At 31.7% G+C, this 16,091-nt stretch overlaps 1 protein-coding gene and 1 long non-coding RNA gene across 2 annotated transcripts; one reads left to right on the plus strand and one right to left on the minus strand.

Annotated features, from left to right (window-relative positions):
• The first annotated feature begins 3,690 nt into the window (after positions 1-3,690).
• On the plus strand, positions 3,691-4,760 carry LOC148766529 (uncharacterized). The gene is made up of 2 exons (XR_016034886.1): positions 3,691-3,897; positions 4,418-4,760. It is a non-coding gene; the product is annotated as an uncharacterized LOC148766529 (long non-coding RNA).
• A 1,464-nt stretch (positions 4,761-6,224) lies between these two features.
• AST91 (sulfate transporter 91) lies at positions 6,225-11,738 on the minus strand. The gene is made up of 12 exons (XM_012988639.2): positions 11,046-11,738; positions 10,721-10,928; positions 10,435-10,606; positions 9,214-9,279; positions 8,084-8,197; positions 7,866-7,982; positions 7,647-7,773; positions 7,287-7,573; positions 7,005-7,195; positions 6,818-6,909; positions 6,665-6,741; positions 6,225-6,566 (listed from the first exon to the last, which is right to left on the minus strand). Exons 1-12 carry the CDS (start codon positions 11,404-11,406, stop codon positions 6,408-6,410), a joined length of 1,971 nt encoding a protein of 656 aa, XP_012844093.2. The 5' UTR covers positions 11,407-11,738; the 3' UTR covers positions 6,225-6,407.
• Between the last annotated feature and the right edge of the window lie 4,353 nt (positions 11,739-16,091).

A 16,091-nucleotide genomic window follows, 5' to 3' on the forward strand; every position in this document is an offset into this window, starting at 1 on the left:
AAATCCTTCTAAGGTTTCAAGAAAGAAATTGGCAGTGACATGTGCCAAGTGCCTCCAAACTGGACATAATAAAAGAGGATGCAAGGGACAAATGCATCCTAATTCTAAGTTGTTGAAGGTAATTTATTTACTTAATTTGTACTTTTCATTTTCATATTATTTGGATAATATTCACATGTATGCCAATTTCAAAATAAAGTATAAAGGCAAAGAATTGAAGGATCTATTCTGGAAGGCAGCATCTACTGCAAACAAGAATGAATGGCAGTAGAAATCCTTCTAAGGTTTCAAGAAAGAAATTGGCAGTGACATGTGCCAAGTGCCTCCAAACTGGACATAATAAAAGAGGATGCAAGGGACAAATGCATCCTAATTCTAAGTTGTTGAAGGTAATTTATTTACTTAATTTGTACTTTTCATTTTCATATTATTTGGATAATACTAATTTTTTATCTATTCATTTATTGCAGGCAAAAAATCCCCAACCTCCCAGAGTTAAGAAGGCATCAGTTCCTACTGAAGTACCTGCAAACAGTGAAGGCATTTCTCAACCTGTTCCCTTTGAGGTATTTGTTTTGTTTCAATATTTTATCATTGAGTATTTGTTTTGTCTCAATATTTATCATTGAATATTTTTAAATTTATATATCTAACTAGATTTATTGTTTCTGCAGAATTCATTTGCACAAAGTCCTGCAATTCAAGTACCAGCAGCACTGCATTCAAGTCTCTCCCCCCAACCACCTTTATCACAGTCCACTTTTGAGGTTAGTTTGCATTTCACATTTATTTCATTTTTCAATTAGACTTGATTTGCAAATATTTAACCACCTTTTATGTTTTTTGGTTTAGAATTTATTTTCCCAAACTACCTCTTCTCAACCAACATTACTGCATGGACCTAATAGAGCATTGTTCCAGAGATCAAAAACAGCTCCAGTTGGTAGTAAAAAGCAGGGAAAAAGGCAAGTGAAAGGGAAGAAAAAACCAGTTTGGATGCCTTGATTCCAAACTGAGTTGAAGTAATTTTATGATTTTTATTTTTTCCATTGAGAGCCATGTTTTTGTTAGTTAATCCAAACTGATCATTTTTTTGTTAGTTGGCTCAGTGGATCTTTTGTTGTTTGTTAAACAATGAACAAGTTGTTTGCTTGGTTATTTATTTTGGCCACTTATGCAAAACAATGTGTTTGTTTGTTGAAACAGTTGGAAAATGTTTTTTGTTGGTGAATGTTAATTTTGCAGATTATATTTTGCTCAGTTGTCCAAATTATTTGGCAATTGATATATGCAGTTTATGAAAACATAGACATTAGTAGTCATTAGTAATAGCTTTGATTTCAAAACTTACAAGCAAGAATTGCAACTGGAATTAAATACAGAAAAAGACATCCAACCACCATTTGTTTCACCATTTCTTGCTTAGCTTCAAGAACTTGAACCCTAGTCTTTATGCCTACAACCATTTGCTCAGTTCCCTCTCCAGCTCTAGATGATGTTGTTCCAGTTGATATGCAATTGATTGAGTAAGGAGTGCACCATCCTTGAAAGCCACAATTTGAATCGGAGCACCCAAAATATAATCGACCCTTTGATGGCTTCTCAGTTTCAACAATTTTTATGACAGCTTTTCTTCCACAAGAACATATCTTCCCGTGGTAGCGTAGATCGACAGTTTCATAGTTGTTTGAAGAAGAAGACATCACAAAAAAAAGGGGGGGTGGGGGGCGTTGTTCAGCAGAAAAAAAAAAGAGAATTAGGGTTTAATTTGGAAAAGATGGTGGGGGTATTTATTGAAGAAGAAGTGGTAAATATTGAATGGAAAGTGGTTGAAATGTGTAAAAATATTAATTTACGGTAAAAAAAACTCAACCAAGTCATTTTCGAGCGAGTGAGATGCACTCTCCGTTAACATTTAACGGATATACTGACGGGCGCTACATTGTGCAAACCACAGGGGGGTAAAAGGCCTATATTGATATGACAGGGGGTAAAGTGCAACAAGTTGAAACCACAAGGGGGTAAAGTGCTATTTACCCTAAATTTTAATTCAGCAATAAATATAGGGTTTATTAAGGATAACCCCCTTGTTCATATTTTCTAATGAGGTAGATCCAATTTTGTTTCCCCTTTTTGAGATGGGGTAATGGCAAATAGGCCCATGACAAGGGCACTTAATTAAAATAGGGACATCCTACTTTTTTGTCTTTCAAATAAATCCACCTCATTCAAACTTATTTGCAAATAAGGAAAATTCCTTTCCAATTCATTGAAACCCAATTCAACTCCAATTTCATGATTTACACCCCAAATTAGCCCAATTTTATCAATTAACCAATTTTAACCCAAATTTCAATTTTGACCCCAATTTTAACCATAATTCGTATCAATTCCACCCATTATGCTATAACTTCCTTAATATTACACATTGACCCCGGATTTTAACAAATATATCACATTAACCCCCAAAACTTTTTTTTTTCAGAAAATAATTTTTTTTCCGGCCAGATTCCGGCGTTGACTTTTTTTTTTTTTTTTTTATTTTGTTTTCCTCGGAGACAGTAATTTAACTGTTAATTGACTGTTTTTTTTTTCTTCAAAAATATTTTAATTAATATTACTGTATTCGTTGCTAAATTACTGTCTCCAGCAGTTATTTAACTGTCGTATACAGTAATTTAACTGTTAATTGACTTTTTTATTCTTAAAAAAATATTTTTAATTAATATTACTGTATTCGTTGCTAAATTACTGTCTCCAGCAGTTATTTAACTGTCGGAGACAGTAATTTAACTGTTAATTGACTTTTTTATTCTTAAAAAAAATATTTTTAATTAATATTACTGTATTCGTTGCTAAATTACTGTCTATAGCAGTTATTTAACTGTCGGAGACAGTAATTTAACTGTTAATTGACTTTTTTATTCTTAAAAAAAATATTTTTAATTAATATTACTGTATTCGTTGCTAAATTACTGTCTCCAGCAGTTATTTAACTGTCGGAGACAGTAATTTAACTGTTAATTGACTTTTTTTTTTTTTTTTTTTCCTTAAAAAAAAAATTATTTTAATTAATATTACTGTCTTGGATGTTAAATTACTGTCTCCAACGGTAATTTAACTGTCTTAGACAATAATATTAATAATATTATTGTTCGGAAAAATAATATTCATAATATTACTGTCACAAACAGTAATATTACTGTCTGAGACGGTAATTTAGTAGTCAAGACAGTAATATTAATTAAAATATTTTTTTTCTAAGAAAAAACAATTCAAAAAAAAAAAAAAAAAAAAAAAGTCAACGCCGGAATCTGGCCGGAATCTGGCCGGAAAAAAAAACATTTCAGAGAAAAAATTATTTTCTGGAAAAAAAAAAAGTTTTGGGGGTTAATGTGATATATTTGTTTAAATCCGGGGTCAATGTGTAATATTAAGGAAGTTAGAGCATAATGGGTGGAATTGTTAAGAATTATATTATTGAGGGTATTTTAGACTAAAGACATGGGGATGGGCTTAATTGAGAGACTGTTTTTTTTGTGGACTAAAATGCATTTAAGTCCCATGTGATGGGCCTTTTTGCCATTTGCCCTTTTGAGATAGATCCAATTTTGCCAACTTGGCAAAATATATTATATAATTTTCCTTTAATACCCCTTGTTTCTTTTTAAACGACATTTATTTCCTTTACTACGTGATTTGAGATTTGCTGATACGTTGCCTAAAATCACGGAATAAAATTACGTGAGATCATTGGCCGTTATATCAAATCGTGTACAATATTTTTCGAAGGTTCTCTTCAGCGTTCCAGCGGTTCTTTATCGTCTTTGAAGATTTCTGCACCGTCGTTGAAATAGGATCGAATTTGAGCGTTCGTTGTTGGACGTTGTTAACCAGGTATGAATGCGTTATTCGTTTTTATTTTTCGCTCAATGTCTAGGATTGTCGATTACGGTGGTTAGAAATTTTAAGAGTTGTGTTGATACTTGATTCTATGAAGTAGAACGTTTTTTAACAAAATTACGTCGTCATATATACATCGTTATTTTTGGCGGATGATGTTTGTTTGGAAGAGGATTGACAGAGTTAGAAGATGATGGTTTACGCAGATCGGACCAGAGTTGTTTTATATGAGCTTCGTAGTTGGTTTATGCAATAATCGGAATAATTGTCCGCTGTGGTCGAGTTCATGTTTTTTATCCTGATCGATAGTTGGTTTATTTGTTTATAACAGCCGCTTTAAGTGTGCTGGGTAGTACATTAAAATATAGTTCGTAGTCTTTTTTAAATTAGCGTATGGATTTTGCATGTTAAGTTTATTTTTGATGATATTAATGTATTGTCATTCAAATGTATTTGCAGTCTATTTAATCATTTTTTAGTATTCTGCATTTTTTATTTTGTTTCATGATTTTAGGTTTTTTCGATGGCGAATTTCGTAAGGATTTTGTTGAGGTTTGGTGGGTTGGTTGCTATAAAGAGGTGTTTACGATGTAATGGCTCGGTAACTTCGGTTAAGTTTTAAACCGTTGTAATACAGTAGTATACTATTATGAATACCGTATGATACTACCATTATCATTTTATTATACTATTATGAGATTATTAATGTACTAGGGTTTTTTAACTCGACATATTGGTTTGATTGTGTTATGATGTGTTTTATGTATTTTATCAAAACCCTAGATTGAAATTATGAGATTATTAATGTACTATTTTATTGGTTATGTTGGAATACTTTACGTTGGTGTTGTTCTCAATGTTCTTGTCATTTCAGTGGTATATTGTTTGTAACACAATTCATATCACTACTATAACCGTAATATACTATCATAGCAGATCAATGTACTATATTGAAATTATTAATATACTATGTGGTTGAATAATACGGGATCCATAGTCGATTAACGAGATCCATAGTCGAATTAGATGAATAAGATAGTCTAATACATGATATAAGGAAAATTACCCTAATTGATTAGTATTTCAAACAAACATATTATTCAGTTTCCATATATATTATTATTTTTTCATATATATCATTATTTACCCTAATCGTTTTCATATAATAAGGAAAATTACCCTAATTGATTAGTATTTCAAACAAACATATTATTCAGTTTCCATATATATTATAATTTTTCCAATAGTCAATTAACTAAACCCATAGTCGAATTAGATACATGGGATAGTCTATTAAAAGATATGAGATAGTCTGTTAATTTTAAAACACAAATCCGCCGCCGTCACTTCTCAAATCTAGGGTTTTGATGATTCTTCGGCCCATAGTCGATTAACGAGATCCATAGTAAAATTATACCAGTGGGATAGTCTATTAAATGATATGGGATAGTATATTAATACAGATGTAATTCGACTATGCATCTCGTTAATCAACTATGAGCCGAAGAATTATCAAAACCCTAGATTTGAGTAATCCTATATTTGAGTAACCCTAGATTGGAGTAGTGACGGCGACGGCGACGGCGGCGGCCAACGACGATATCACTTCTGGTGGATGTCCTGCCCATCAATTGTTGCAATATCACTGATTTAGTGCTCGAATGCGGTATGCGATTATAACAGATCTGCAAATACACAAACGTGATAGTCGATTTAGCCAAAACATATCAACAAATCGATGGATGATAGCGATTCAGCGAGTGGCGACGACGTACCTACGGCAACTTGCTCGGAGTGCACGAAAATCGTCGTTTCACGGCAGTGCAGACGTCTTCCCCTTTCAATCGGCCGTACCAGGAATTTGTGCTGGGAGGTTTTGCAGTTTATTCGATACTGGGGTTTGGGATGATAGTGATTTAACGGGAAAATAGGAAGGGATTTGATTTTATTTCAAAAGGTAAAGTAACGGGTTTTGTGGGATTTGATAGAGGGTAGTTATGTAATTAGGAAAAGTTTGGGCTGTTATCAAAATGGCAAATATAAATTTGGGTCTACCCCTATTATTTGAATGTTTAAGGGGGTTATATCTAATAGACCCATAAATATATATTTAAAATTGCATTAAAATAGAAAGGGTAAAATTGACATTTCATTAATAATTTATAATTGCTGATTTTTTAAAATAATAATTGTAAAAAGGGTATTTGCGACAATACATAAATGGAGAAAAAATAGGTTTTTTTTGGTGGGACACGTGTCGCGATTTAAAGGGGTATCTCATAAAAGTTTAGAACACAGGATCTCACCCTAGAAAGACCCTAATTAATAAGGATATTTCATTTCAGAAAATATTACACATAAATGTTTCAAGTGAACTTGTCTTGGAAAAAGATACATATATATATATCATTTCACAGCCAAATAAAATTAGAAAAAAAGAAGAAATAAAAAAAAAAAAAAAAAAAAAACCAAGTATTGATATTATTAGACCTCTCATCAAATCATCATACATAAGCAGATGAATGTGTCTTAATTGTGGAGAGGAGGGTAGTTACTGCTTCCCCAACAGTCAAGAACATTGCATCTGGTCTTGCCAACTCTTTTGCTTCATCTCCTTGCTGCAATTTCTCTATCACCTCCCCAATTGGATTAACCAATACAAGCTGTCACAAAAACAAAATATAAATAAATAAAACAATTTAAAGTTACTAATTTTTTTTCTAATTTAATAAAAAAAAAATGAAATAAAAAAGGGACTTGCCTCCAAGTTCTTTTTCTCCAATGCCATCCTCAAATCTTTGAAGAATGAAACTCCACTTGTATCAATTGCACTCACAGCTGAAAAGGGTTTCAATAAATAAGTCAAAATTGACAAAAATGAGACTAAAGATTGATTAATTTTCAAGAAACTCACCAGACAAATCAAGAATCACAAACTTAAGTAGTCCAGACTTCTTTTTAGCGCCATCATTCTCCGATTCAGAATCGTCGATCCATCTCGTAATCCTGAGTACAATCAAAGCAAACAAGTAAAGCTCGTGAAAAAAAGAACGAACGAGATGGTTTCTCGATAACTTTGAGACAAAAAAAAACAAAGCAACCTTTCTTTAAGGTAAGTGGTATTGACAAAGTTAATCGGAGCTTCGATTCCGAGAATCACGAATCCAGGCACAGCCGCAGCATCTCTGTAATGGTGAAGATCCCGATAAATATCCGTACCGGGAATATTCCCCATCATTACGGTTTTAGGCCTCGTCACTTGCATTAGAATCTTGAAAATAGATATTCCCACCTAAACAACATTATAAAATTATAATCATCGTCGATGTTACCTTAAATTCATATTATGTTATGTAATAAAATAACGAGAAAATCCCTCTCACCGCGATAGCTAGGCCTTCTTGAACGGAGATAAAGAGCACTCCCAAAAATGCACATAGCATCACAACGAAATCGAATTTGTCGATTTTCCAAATTTGACATGCAGCAGGAATGTCGATAAGTCCGATCACAGCTGTAACAATAATCGCACCCAAAACAACGTTTGGCGTGTACTGAAACAACGGCATTAGAAATAAAAGTGTCACCATTACTGTAACCGCCATTATTATGTTTGAAACCGCTGTTTTGCAGCCCGCGTTGTGGTTCACCGCCGACCTTGAAAACGCACCTGCAATTTTAGAGAAATACAATTACGATTTTTTTATTATTATTATTATTATTTTTTTTCGTAGAATCGGTACCGGTTGTGATATAGCAAGAAGTGGACGAGCCGACGATGTTCATTACACCAATCGCAATCATTTCCTTATTTCCATCGACCTGGTAATTTTTCAATGCAGCAAAAGTCCTTCCAACCGCGATTCCTTCCTGTTAATTAATAAATTAATTTCATTACGACAACATAATTATTAATTAGCAAAAAAAAATACGAAGAAATTAAAAGTGATTAATTCACTTACGGTAAGTGAAATGATGCCGGTGACGAGGCCAGTTTTCATTACAAGTCCCAAGTAGTTATCGTGAAAATGTAACATGTTCCACGACGGAGGATTCAACCCTTCTTGTAGTTTCCCAATCTTTACTTGACAAAATTTGTTTTTTTATATTTTTTTTATTAATAAGTATTAGAAAAGTAAAACAATATTATTGCATAACAGAGCATAAATCGAAAACTTACTACACTGATGCCGTGATTTTGAGCTTTGAATGCAAAAACGAGAAGAGTCGAAAGGATGACAGATAGTAAAGGGGCACCGGCTGATATCCAAAACAGCTTCGGTTTCCTCATACTCTGCATATATAATCACATATCAAGATATATACTACGATCAAATTTAAATCAAATTAGTTTTTTTTTCGTACATTATGTTACATAGGTTAAAATCGGTAAAACGAATCATGCCTATTTTGCATGTGTGACAGTCCTCATTCAAAATGAAACCGAAACCGAAACCGAAAACCCAAACCAAAACCGCAGTCTATAAATGTTTAATTTCTTAAAAACTATTACAAGAAACTCATCAGTCTTTTGTTTTAAGTAGCTGAAGTGTCAGAAAAATGACACTAATTAAACACTGTCCTAATAAATAGAGGCAAAATTAAACTTTATAAAGGACCAAAAAAAATCACGGGTTAATTAAGTAATTCTTAATAAAATAATTTATCGAAAGTGATTGTTTTTCAACAATGATTAAGTAAGATAGCAAAACGACGTAGGATAAAACAAATTACTATCTGCATTGAGTTTTAAACAAGTCAAACAAAAAGATTTCCTACTTTGTTTAAGAAATAATCTTGAAAATCATGTTAGACCCTTCACAAATGCATACAAAAGACATGTCATTAAGAGAGTGTTTGGCTATGCTTTATAAGTTGTTAAAAATATTTTATAAGATATTTAACAGCTTATAAGTTTTTCCAACGTGCTTGATAATTTGTTTTAAAAAGATCTTAAAAACATTCAAAAATTAAGCTCATCGAGAGTAAATAAAGTTTTTTTTTTTAAAGTACATCAACCGTACATTTTTTATTTAAGATCTTATAATGAGTTAAACTAGCTATAAGATCATTATCCAAACACTTTAAAAACTAATTTTAAAAATAAGACGTAACAGCTTATCAGATGTAAGTCGTAAGAGCTCTTTCAAATAAACCTAGCCAAACTCGCCCTAAGTAGATAATGATGTTTTTCAGAATGCTAATTAGATAGTATGAACCAAAAATTATTTATCGGATGCCTAATGATTTAAATATATAATTAAGCTACCCAAAATAGAATTTATTTAATAGATAAACAAAAATACGTACAATATGTCTAGTGAAAAGAAGGAAAAGTAGGAAGCAGAAGCCCATCAGTATAGTTTGCCATGACCACTGCACCAAAGTATGAAAATAAAATTATATTAGAAGGGTTATAAAAAAAATATTAAGAAAAAAAATAAAAAGTATAATTAGAGATTTAATTATTGAAATGAATAAATATTTAAATTCAGACAATATAACGTGTCAGCATGTGCATTATTTGTCTTGATATCCTTTTTATTAATTTGTTCTGTACCTTTTTGTTTTCTTGGCAAAAAGGAACCAAATCTACTTTTAGGCAGGGGGAAAAGTGACTATACCATCAATTGGCCATATTATTCTTCATACAACTTTATAAATCTTATATATATATATTTTTTTTTAATATGATTATAGCTTAATTTTATGTGTGAATTTGTGGATAATTATTTTTATTTACATTATCTCAAATTTTAATAAACATTTCATCGGAAGATATTTTTTTCTAGTTCTATAACCACGAAAAAGAATACTTCGAGCAACGGAAATAAATATTCAACCATAAAAAAATAAAAAGTAAAACAATTTTTTTTATTTTTTATTTATTTATTACCGTGGAACAATTTTAGTTTCGAATCAAAACATAATCCCAAATTTAATAAAATATTTGAAAACTTTGTATATAGTCTCTATTTTGAAGACCTTTTTTAGGACCTATGTTGGTTTTTCTTCTAGAGTTTCTAAATTATTGAGGCTCACGGAGTTTAGAGACTCTATTGAGGAGGTTATGAATAATTTATTTGCCAATAAAAAATACTTTATGTGTGATTGTGTATAAATAAATAAAAAAATTAGAATTTTTCTAGTGTATTTCATCAAATGTATCTATAAAGATATATTGCGATGGCTTTAGCACCGATATACAGTTAAATATATGTAAATTAATAAAGTGGGAACTAAAAAAATTCTATTAGTTTAACAAAATATTAAATTGTCGAATTAATAATTTAACATATTCCCACCGTATCAGTATCGGAAGAAATTTTAATTTTATTGGGATTCTACTCCATAATTTAATGAGTTTGGTGACAGAAATATGGGAGACAGAGTGTTCTTAAAATGGTCAAAAAGAAAGAAAAAAGTAGAAGAAAAGTTGTAGAAAATCTGAATATATGCAGCTGAAAATAAAAATAGAGATGAGTGAGTAATAAATGAAAGTTAAAAAAATAAAAATAAAAATAATAATACCTCATCAGTGTTGTGGAAAACAGAGCTCAAAACAGGAACTATTCCCATTTTCTTAGTGAAGTTTTTTATTCCAAGAAGGCTCTTTAGCTGCTGTAGAGATACTATTATTGCAGCACCCGCCATGAATCCAATCAGTGTTGCCTTTGACAGAAAATCTATTATAAATCCTAGCCTGCAGGTGTACCAATTAAACAAACTCATATCAATTCTATTAATTCAAACATATTTATGTATATATAATTATAAACAAGAAGAAATGGAAAAAGAAAAAAAAAATAAAAAACACCTCAAAAAGCCCAAAGAAGATTGAAAAAGTCCAGCAAAGAAAGTAGAAGAAAAGGCAAGTTGCAGAAACAAAATCGGATCTTTAGAAGGTGAAACTTCTTGTCTGAGCATCGAACCCATTATCAGAGACGCAATCGAGACCGGTCCCACCGCCAGATCCCTTGAGCTTCCAAGAACAGCGTATATTAGCGGTGGCACGAAGCTTGAATCTGATTTAAAAAGAAAAAAAGGAATTAGTTGATCGTATAACGTACATACATATATGACTTTTCGTTTAAAAAGAAATAATACTGCATGTGTTTTTTGAAAATAAAATAGTCACTGACAGAGGCCGACGATGGGAGGCAGGTTAGCCAGCTTGGCATAGCTGATGCCCTGAGGTATGGCGAGGCTGGCAATGGTGAGCCCGGAGACGATATCGGATTTGAGGAGTTTGAGATTGTATCTGGGACCCCATTCAAGTATGGGGAATATGTACTGCGAAGCGAGCACGAGTTTTACTTTGCACGTCTGCCCGCTGAACTGACGGAGAGGGTCGTCTGGGAAGAACGTTTCCTTCAGACGCCTCTTCAGTTTGTTCAGCGTGCTACGCCGAGGCGGAGGCGCCACCCTGTGCACCTCCGTCTCCATGGCGGCTATCTCCACCACCTGGTGGTGATGGTGGTTGTTATTGTTTGGTTCCACCATGTGGATTTATCTGTGTGTGGGTTTGGGGTGGTGGGAGTTTGCAGCTAGCTACCAGTGTATGTATGTATATATATAAGTAATAATTAATTTTGTTGATGAGGTTGAGAGACCCAGGTCAATCAACTTTCAGAAAAAAACCGCTACTATACAAATTAGTACTTGACTTGTTGCCCACTTGGTTATATCATCTATGCAGCAGATATTAGAGATGGATGATTGCTAGAGTGAGAAAGTGTGTGTGTGTGAGAGAGAGAGAGAGATCTTGCAATTTGCATGAACAAAAATTGCCTATGTTGGATGGAAGCTAGAGAGCTACCGAGCCATAGAGAGATACATACATACATATATATAATATGCATATAAATTGGGAAAATTAGGTGTTACACCTGATTGTTTATATTAGATGAATTTGAAATATAGATCTACACAGAATCACATACACTCGTGTGTATTGTGTGTTTAATTGACGGTTAGTTGATCAAATCTGCGGTTCTAATCCACTAAATATAAGTAACTAAGTGTAGCATCTAAAATTGTATGAATATGTATTTATGTGAATCTTGGTCCTTGAAAATAAATTCGAAATATCCAAAAATGTGTCGTACATGGAAGATTGTCATACGTGAGTCGTGACTATTCCTAGCATAATTTACATTTTTGTGTAATTTGCTGAATAATAATAATAATAATAATGATAATAATAATAATAATAATAATAATAATAATAATAATAATAATAATAATAATAATAATAATAATAATAAAATAAATAAATAAATAAATAAATAATTAAAGAAAAGAAAAAGGGAGAAGCAAGTCAAACGAGGATGTGGTTTGAGTGACGAAAAGGAAAGTAAGAAAAGTGATTGGGATGAGGTTTGAATAAATGTGAAAAGCAATTCATTTTTTGTGTTTCAAGATACATTCGTATCAGTACCTAATTATCTTAAAATGGTAACAATCCTCTATCATTTTAATTGATCAATTTAAAATACGTAATTTCAACAGACATATATACGAAGATCAAATTGTTAACCAAACAAAAATCAAATAAAACTGCGAAATTGCTAACAAGAACACGTTGATAACTGCAAAATACCAAAAAAAAAAAAAAGAAAAAGGACCGTGCATCTTTTTAATGTTTACGTATTTATTTATAATTAGGGTAAATTGCAACCGCCACCCTAAGATAAGTTCTATTTACAAAAGCCCACTCATATTTCTATAATTACATCCACCCCTTGCTATTATGTAGATTTTCACATTAACACCCTTTAGTATGATAGTGAATGTAAAAAATTTACAAACTGTAAGGGGCTGGATGTAATTTCTACAAAAGAAGGGTTTTTTTTTTTTTTTTTTCTTTTCTGTAATTACACTTCACCTCAAGGAGGCGGTTGTAATTACCCTTATAATTAAAACCAAATCTAGAATACTTTTTATAGGTTCTCTTAATATTGAACTCTACTTTTCCTCCATCAACTTTTTGTTTTGTTTTTATGTCCATGGATGGTACCATTATCGTAGCCAGAATTTCTAGTCTCGAGAGAAACTAAAGGAGCTCGTTAAATCTTGGAGGAGCCATGGTCACCTGGTCCTCTATGCTATGATGCACGGACACTTCTAGAAGGTGAAGAGTCCTCGTATCCGACACTCGGACACACCCGGACACTTCTCGGACACCCGTGTCGGGCCGTGTCATAATTTCGCTAAAAGTAAGACACCCGTGTCGGGCAGTATCCACAATTTTAAAAAAGTTGGGACACTTCTCTTACGTTTTAAAAGAGAGCTCTAATAAAAAAAAATGCGCATTTTCTTTTATCTGTAATACACATTTCCTCTTATTTCTTTGTGAGTCCACCCAAAACTCCAAAAATCTAGCATGCGACGGCGACCAAGAACACGAGCAACAAGGGCGAGCAGTTCTCTAATGCGATGACGACTTATACATTTTTTTTACAATTTATAAATGTACCCCTATACTTTTATTATTTATAAATATAACCCTATATTTTTTTGTATTTACGCGTATCCCCCACGTGTCCGTATCCTAGTTTTTTGGAAATGCCGTATCACCGTATCCGTATCCGCGTATCACCGTGTCCACGTATCCGTGTCCGTGCAGCATAGCCTCTATGCTGACTCTGCCACGCGATGGTGTAGTTATGTAAACCGGTTATGAAATTTAGGCATATAATGGTGTAGTATATGTTATAAATGTAAAACATTTAAGAGGGAGAGCACAGATGTTGCAGACTGCGCCTATATTACTAGTTGAGCTGACAAATCTCTTTAATTGTATTGCCACACTTTCCAATATACCTTCTTACTATACCAATTTATTTTATTTGTTTTTTTAATTTCACTATAAAATTCCATTAGTACATTAATTATTTTTAATTTTACTCTTTCTTCTCTTACTTAATTTTAGAGAAAATTATTGAATGAACAACTAATGAAAAAGGAATTTAGTAATTTTATTTTTCTTAATACTTGTGCAATAAATATAACCAGGGGTAATCACAAAAAAATCCATGACAAGGGCACTTAATTAAAAGAGGGACATCCAATTTTTTTGTCTTTCAAATAAATCCAGCCCATTCAAACTTATTTGCAAATAAGGAAAATCCTTTTATATATACCAAAATTACCCCCAATTCATTGAAACCCAATTCAACTCCAATTTTATGATTTACACCCCAATTTAGCCCAATTTTATCAATTAACCAATTTTAACCCTAATTTCAATTTTGACCCCAATTTTAACCCAAATTCGTATCAATTCCACCCATTATGCTCTAACTTCTTTAATAGTACACATTGACCCCGGATTTTAACAAATATATCACATTAACCCCCAAAACTTTTTTTTTCAGAAAATAATTTTTTTCTGAAATATTTCTTTTTCGGCCAGATTCCGGCGTTGACTTTTTTTTTTTTTTTCTTAAAAAAAATATTTTAATTAATTTTACTGTCTTGGCTGCTAAATTACTGTCTCCGGCAGCTATTTAACTGTCGGAGACAGTAATTTAACTGTTAATTGACTGTTTTTTTTTTTTCTTCAAAAATATTTTAATTAATATTACTGTATTCGTTGCTAAATTACTGTCTCCAGCAGTTATTTAACTGTCGGAGACAGTAATTTAACTGTTAATTGACTTTTTTATTCTTAAAAAAAATATTTTTAATTAATATTACTATATTCGTTGCTAAATTACTGTCTCCAGCAGTTATTTAACTGTCGGAGACAGTAATTTAACTGTTAATTGACTTTTTTATTCTTAAAAAAAATATTTTTAATTAATATTACTGTATTCGTTGCTAAATTACTGTCTGCAGCAGTTATTTAATTGTCGGAGACAGTAATTTAACTGTTAATTGACTTTTTTTTTTCCTTAAAAAAAATTATTTTAATTAATATTACTGTCTTGGATGTTAAATTACTGTCTCCAACAGTAATTTAACTGTCTTAGACAATAATATTAATAATATTACTGTTCGGAAAAATAATATTCATAATATTACTGTCCCAAACAGTAATATTACTGTCTGAGACAGTAATTTAGTAGTCAAGACAGTAATATTAATTAAAATATTTTTTTTCTAAGAAAAAAAAAAAAAAAAAGTCAACGCCGGAGACCGGCGGTCAACGCTGGAATCTGGCCGGAAAAAAAACATTTCAGAAAAAAAAATTATTTTCTGAAAAAAAAAAGTTTTGGGCGTTAATGTGATATATTTGTTTAAATCCGGGGTCAATGTGTAATATTAAGGAAGTTAGAGCATAATGGGTGGAATTGTTAAGAATTATATTATTGAGGGTATTTTAGACTAAAGACATGGGGATAGGCTTAATTGAGAGACTGTTTTTTTTTGGACTAAAATGCATTTAAGTCTCATGTGATGGGCCTTTTTGCCATTTGCCCATATAACTAAGTGTGTTATCTTTATATAGGTTGTGTCATTTTAATTAATTTAGAAATATTTTCTTGTTTTGTTGAATTTATGTTCCTCAATTCCATATAACTTTACCGGCTGCTTCTTAGAAAATGTTCAAAATACGCCAAAATATATATTATATCATTGGTTTGGCAGCAAGGAATATTATTAGTTAGGCATGTGAACTATTATTTTACACACTTTTATTTCATTGACCAAATTCATTATTTTTATTTATCCAATAATACAAAAATATAGGTCGGCCTATACAAATTATATTTTTCCAGAATACCTGTTAAAAAGACAAATCTAACAAGGAAAAAGTAATTTATTTGTGCCGATCTATGTAGCACGGACACGAGAGCGCCGATACAGCGAAACGAGTAAACGGATTTCATTTTACAAAAAGCTGGATACGGGAACGTGGGAGTAACGTGTCAATATAATAATACAGGGTTACATCCATAGTTTAAAAAAATATTATAACGTTTAACTTATATAGTTATCGTCGATTACATATTTGTATCTACATATTATATATAATTTACAAGTTTCAATCAGAATTATCATTCCACAAATTACATTAGAGGCATACATATTTATTTTAATATGGAGTCAGCATCTAAAAAATATTAAAACACCACTAAAAGTGAGAAATAGACATAAAATTAATATTTTTTTATAAGCGTAAGCAAATTTGTGTCTATACTTAAAACGGATTTTTGTTTTTTCCGGAATGGAAACACATT

This window comes from Erythranthe guttata, chromosome 12, assembly GCF_056151865.1.
Source record: "Erythranthe guttata isolate IM_541 chromosome 12, IM_541, whole genome shotgun sequence".
NCBI classification, from domain to species: Eukaryota; Viridiplantae; Streptophyta; class Magnoliopsida; order Lamiales; family Phrymaceae; genus Erythranthe; species Erythranthe guttata.

Coding starts and splice junctions, on each gene's coding strand:
- AST91 (XM_012988639.2), bottom strand. CDS start 11,406: ATGGTGGAACCAAACAATAACAACCACCATCACCACCAGGTGGTGGAG. Junction 6,742..6,817: donor TGTGATTCTTGATTTGTCTG/GTGAGTTTCTTG, acceptor AACCCTTTTCAG/CTGTGAGTGCAATTGATACA. Junction 6,567..6,664: donor TGGAGAAAAAGAACTTGGAG/GCAAGTCCCTTT, acceptor TTTTTGTGACAG/CTTGTATTGGTTAATCCAAT.